This window comes from Mus pahari, chromosome 6 (genome assembly GCF_900095145.1).
Source record: "Mus pahari chromosome 6, PAHARI_EIJ_v1.1, whole genome shotgun sequence".
Lineage (NCBI taxonomy): Eukaryota > Metazoa > Chordata > Mammalia > Rodentia > Muridae > Mus > Mus pahari.
Genome location: NC_034595.1, coordinates 3,859,610 through 3,865,466, shown reverse-complemented (window position 1 = coordinate 3,865,466; position 5,857 = coordinate 3,859,610). Strand labels below are relative to the sequence as shown.

General features: G+C 39.8%; 1 protein-coding gene across 2 annotated transcripts in view; it reads right to left on the bottom strand.

Annotated features, from left to right (window-relative positions):
- Positions 1 to 3,634: 3,634 nt before the first annotated feature.
- Plppr1 (phospholipid phosphatase related 1) overlaps positions 3,635 to 5,857 on the bottom strand; it is a 260,218-nt gene continuing 257,995 nt past the window's right edge. Inside the window, exon 8 of one of the 2 annotated variants that reach the window (XM_021200013.2) lies at positions 3,635 to 4,775. In XM_021200013.2, coding sequence (XP_021055672.1) covers positions 4,743 to 4,775 — 33 coding nt within the window. In that variant the 3' untranslated portion in view covers positions 3,635 to 4,742. The remainder of the gene's footprint in view (positions 4,776 to 5,857) is intronic. The other variant, XM_029540268.1, reaches the window with a different exon arrangement.

Genomic DNA, 5,857 nt, shown 5'->3' with positions numbered 1-5,857 from the left:
GGCTGAGAGCATCCACTTCTGTGTTTGCCAGGCTCTGGCATAGCCTCACAAGAGGCCGCTATATCAGGGTCCCTTCAGCAGAATCTTGCTGGCATGTGCATTAGTATCTGGGTTTGGTGGCAACTCCTCTTCCGAAGGTCCTGAGTTCAAATCCCACCAACCACATGGTGGCTCACAACCATCCATAATGGGATCTGACGCCCTCTTCTGGAGTGTCTGAAGACAGGAATCAGATTTTTATGTACCTGCCTCAGCTTGGCTCGCTTCTGCCCATTCTTGGTGACGATTGTCTCCTCATAGAATTCGTGAGCTAGATCTCCATCTTCATCATAGAACATGGAGCCGCAGCGCGTGAACAGGAAGGGAGGCACTGCTCTGGCTGGAGACTGCACCAAAGATTGCCCAGAGCCTTTGCCTTTGGGCCGCCGCCCTCCCCCCATCCCACCCGCAGTGGAGGCAAAGGGTCAAAGGCCCCGAGCTTTGGAGCCACTGGCGCCTTTGTCAGCGCCGCCGCGGGCGTGTGGCGGATCTCGCAGACTCGTGGCAGACCCAGAGGCTGCTCTGCTCTCACCGCCCAGCGGGCGGGCACGACCATGCCCTGCCCCATCTTCTACTCACCGGTTCCGCTGCCGCCTTCCTCGAGCTCCCTTTTTTCCTTAACATTCTCCCACCACACTCCCTCCAACTAAAAGCACGATATAAAAACCCATACTTCCTTTTTGCTAGGGCTGCTTTCCTTTCTCTTGGAGACAACCTGACAGGCTGTCCCCCTGAATAAAGTTTTGCTTTTTTGGATTTCATGGTCTGGTTCTCTCAGTAGGTCACATATTGTCCAGAGCACTGGAAGTGCACTGAGGACTTCCAACTTCCTTTATCTTTTCCAAACTCCACTCTAGTAAAGCCAGATGCTTGGCTTTGCCACAGGAAAGAATTTCAGGGTGAGCCAGTATGAAGTAAAGCTGAAGTTTATTTAAATTTTTTTTTTTAAAATTGTATTACATTCTATTTGTGTGTGTGTGTGTGTGTGTGTGTGTGTGTGTGTGTGTTCCCATGTGTGGAGGTCAGACGACACCTTTTTGGAATCAATTCTCTCTTTTTACCACGTGGGTTCCAAGAATGGAACTAAGATCATTTGGCTTGACAGCATGCATCTTTGCCCACTGATCCATCTCATCAACCCTTAAAAGATTCCTTAAACCAATTTTAAAACAGGTTACTAGAAAGAGAGGTACCTTGGAAACAAAGTCACGCATACTTAAGATCATGTGACCTCTCAAAGAGAGTCAGACTTCGTGTGTATATTAGCTGTGTGTGCTAGCATTGGTGACTTCTGACTTTACATCTCAAGGGGTTGTTAAGAAATGTTTATCCTGAATAATTTTGGGATTGGTTCCCTGTATGCACCAAGTGGGATTGCAACTGATAAGGTAAAATCCAAGATCTTGAGGACTGCAGAGGAGGCTAAGATGCATTTACTGTTAACAAAGTTTTAGTTTTGTTTGCTATAGTTTCAGGAAACATCTGAGAAATGAGTAAGGCCAAACTTGGTCATATAACTTCAGTGTTTCTTGTCTATATGCACTTCTTCATTATTGTAGCAATTTTGGAACCCAATCCTTGAAATAAACTTGGGGAATTGACTATTTGATGAATCTGCCTTTAAGATATTATATGCTGCAATTGCTAATTGCTAATCTATATCAGGGAATGAAGACAAAATTTCAAATCATAAATACCAGTTCTTACAAATTCATTCCAATGGCATCTACTCTTCCTCCTTTCAAGAGCAGATTAAGGATATTTGCATTTTCCAATACTGGAGTTACCAAAGCCTTCCCACCCATCACAGCCAAAGAGATCTTTAGAGTTTATAACTGGAACACACACAGGCATAACTACTCAGGGTAGACTCTTTGGCATTATTAACCCTGTATCTAAATGTGCCATTTTCCAGCTCTTTTTTTTGACCCCAGTAAAAGTACTCTTATTTCCAAATAAGTCATAGTCAATCTTCAGCCAAGTTGGGATGAAATTTGGCATCTATCTGTTGGATAAACTTTAACAAAGTGTTTTCTGTGTCAAGTCCTGTAATGGGCATGTCATCAGAGCATGGAAGTCCATGAGATAACATCAAAACACTTTATTAGTCTTGTTTCTTTTCAATCCCTTTCCACAGCAAGCCAGACTTTCTCAGGCATTTCTGCAATCCACTAAAAAAGAGGAACAGCATTCACTCCAGAATTTATTTCTCTTAGGTTGTGGTCATTATTTGCCCTGTTCAGACAAAAAAAACTTTGTCTTTGTCAGAAAACCCAAGTAGGGACATCTAAACCTGAGGAATGAATCTCACATGCTAGATTGGAGGGTTTACCCTCAACCCAAGGCCACTGAAGTATCTTAAGGGTAAGCAGAGGCTCTATTAAAGTCATCATGGCATAATGCAAAGAGTAGACTAACTCAGAGACCCAGGCAACAGCCTAGAAAGAAATCCCTTAGTTGTAACTGATACAGAGCATAGCTTGCCATAGAACACCCTACACACCCTGGGCTATGGAACCAGAGTCTGTGACCACAGATTTTGAAATAACAAGTGATCTTCCCAGAATCAAACCTAGAAAAAAAGGAGTTCAAAGGTAGTGAGCCATATTATTAACTTGATTTTTCTTCAAAATACAATCTGATGACAAGAAAAGCTGATAACCTTTAAGTGTGACATGAAATGGGTAATAAACATCAATTTTGTCTACCATCATTTTCTGATGTTTTAGGAAAAATAAACTAAACAGAGTCCATTATTTATTTTCTTTAAAAATACCATGTGTTTAAGTAAATAAAATGAGTCGGCCCAACACTTAGCATACAGGACAGAAGACAGAGCTCAGAGTCTGCAAATCATTCTTTCTAGGGACTTCCTTTTGTCTGTAGCATCCATGAACCATCTAAGTAGACAAGTCACACCAAGAAGGGCTAAACTTGGTTCAGAGGCATCAGTAACAGAAAGAATAGAAATAAGAATGGGGCAGAGCTGGACCATGTTGCTAGGACTGGTGTCTGTCAGTGTTTTAGAGTTTATAGCCCTCTCTGGGTTCGTTGCCCTGAAAACAACAGACGAGTTATATATGTGAGGGCAGCTAGTTAACACTTGGGATGAGCAGAGCCTTAACAGCCCTTTTCTCTGACTTTAGTCAGATATTACTAGAACCCGTGCATGAGTGTGTATAAACGAGTTTGGGCAAAGAGTTCAGGAAACTTCCAGGAAAGTATTATCAGAGGTGACTTTTGTTCCAAAAAAAAAAAAAAAAGAGTAATTGTTTATTGAAAACTTGGAAATTTCAGAGCAGGTCGAAGAAGACTAAGGCATCACACTAAGAATCCAGAAAATACATTTGATTTGAGTACCTTAATAAACGAACGAATTCTTTCATCTTATTTCAACACATATGTAAGCATACTTGTGTACAGTCGTTCCTTCGCTCCCTGCTTCTGCCTGCTTTCTCTGAATGACCTTTCAGTCATGCCCCTATTTAATGGTTCATCTAATCACCTCTCTCATGGTCTGAGAAGCGCAAACACTCCGCAGCTCTTCCAACAGCGCCGAGTAAAATGAAACACAGAGCACATGAGCCAGAATACATTTTGTGATAACTTTTTTTTTCTTCTCTTTAGAAAAAAAATATGTACAAAAAAAGCTAAGAAGAGCCAACACGGGTGAGAAACATTTTGATAGATACAGAAAGGGAACTCCTTCTCCCAAAGGAGGGACACATTATCACCATGCTAGAAAAAATGGGATGCAGTTAAAATCTAAGAACAGTTAAAAGCCCCATAGTGAAGCCGTTGCTCTGGGCTCTACATGTAGATGCTCTGATAGCCTTTCTGTAAAATAATACTGTGCAAACTGTAAAATATTCTTTTTCATAAAAAGTCCATACAATATGATATACAAAACTGTTGAGTTCACAGGAAAGGCTGCTGCTTGCTGCTCTCTTGGATAGGTGGCCACAGTGTCACCTGCCCAAGGTCAGAATTCCAGACTGACCTTGTGCTCTGTAGGATGGTGAGGCCATTATCTAAGAAAGCATCATATAACCAAAGTACTCTTCCCCCAAATATAGGCTTCTGTGCCAATAGTTGGGCAACTAGAACTCTTCACTAGTATGCCCCTGTTGCTTTAACTTGGAATGCAGTCAACTATTTACAGAGCAGAACACAATGTTCTCTTCCAATATTTTTTTTTCCACAATTGATTTTGAGATTTACAATTAACCACCACGGTCCTTCCTGTAACTCAAAAGTTTAACTTTCATTAAAATTCAAAACTTCTGGAGGAGGCAGCAACTGTGGTAATAAAGGGTTAAAGTGGGTTGTTCGCTTTATTTGTGTCTATAAAACTGAGAAAATTTTGTGTACAAATATCACAAAACAACATCAACCATTGGATAAATGTGATTCTTCAGTGCACACTTGAACAACAGGAAAATTTTGTTGGTTTTAAAAATCTGGCATAAATATATTAAAGCTGACAAAAAAAAGATCAGGGCAAGCTACATCACTTCTTCATACAAAAAAAATGTACAAAACATTAGCCTCTAACTAAATAAATGTAATACTTGTCTTCACAGTTTGACTTGAGTATCTGTGTGTTTTGAAGAATTGAACTGGAAAGTTGCTGAAAAAAAAAAACCAAAAACCAAAAACCAAAAACCAAACAATCCCTAAACAGCTGCATGTCTTCATTCATCTCAGGTGACTTCAGTCATGGAGGCGGAGTGATTCTGTAGAGCAAGGAATACATAAAATCTCAGAGCTGGGGTAAGAGATGTCAACATACTATTATCCATTCCTGAAATGTCTTCCACACTAAAGCTCACTGATCTCTCACTCTCTCTCTCTTATTAATTTAACATTTCAAACTTTTCATATAGTGTATTTTGATTGTATTTTTCCTCTCCCCCAAATTTTCCCCTGATCTTTCCCCTCCCCACTCCCCCAACCTCAGCTTCAGGTCCCCTCTTAAATAACATCCCCAAACAAAACCCACCAAACTATACTTTCCTCTTCATATTCTTCCAAGGTCCTTCAACTCCTGTTACCTCTTCCTTCAGCATTTCCAACCGAAGCAAAATCACTTCTTCATGTAAACTTTTCCCTACTGTTTTAACATACATATTTAACACAGGATCCCAAAGTGACAGCTATATTTCATACCTTTGAAATGTTTTAAAGACCAACAACTAGCTATGAATTATTACTAGTATGACTTATTCTTTGAGTTATGAGTTCCGTGGGACTAAAATTATTATTTTCCAGTGGATAAAGTGGTTTTCATTTGACTTTAATTAATTTATAGGAATATGGTCTATATAATTCAGTCATTAAAATGTCTTTTTTTACATATTTTAAAATTAAATTGTGTGTGTTTCTCTGTATGTGTCCCTGTGTACATGTATTGTTACCACATGAATGGGATCTTAAGATAGTCAGGTAGGTGACTTTGACCTGAGTCTTTTAATTCTGTTTTGTTTCTTTTCTCTATTTATAATATGAAGTTTGTGTTAGCACTAATTCAGAATCAAAGGTGCATCAGAATCCCCTGGGAATATTTTTCAACTTGTTTCCACCACGCATTTCTAAACTAAAATCTCTTGGGAGAGGGGTCTAGGTATCTGTAGTCTTGTTAGCAATTAGTTGTTCTTGTTCTTGTTCTTGCTGTCTTCTCTTGTTATTGTAGTAGTATCTGTTGTTCTTTTTGTTCTTCTTGTTATTGTTATTGTTGTTGCTCTTCTTCTTCTTCTTCTTCTCCTTCTTCTCCTTCTCCTTCTTCTCCTTCTTCTCCTTCTTTCTTCTTGCTCTTCTT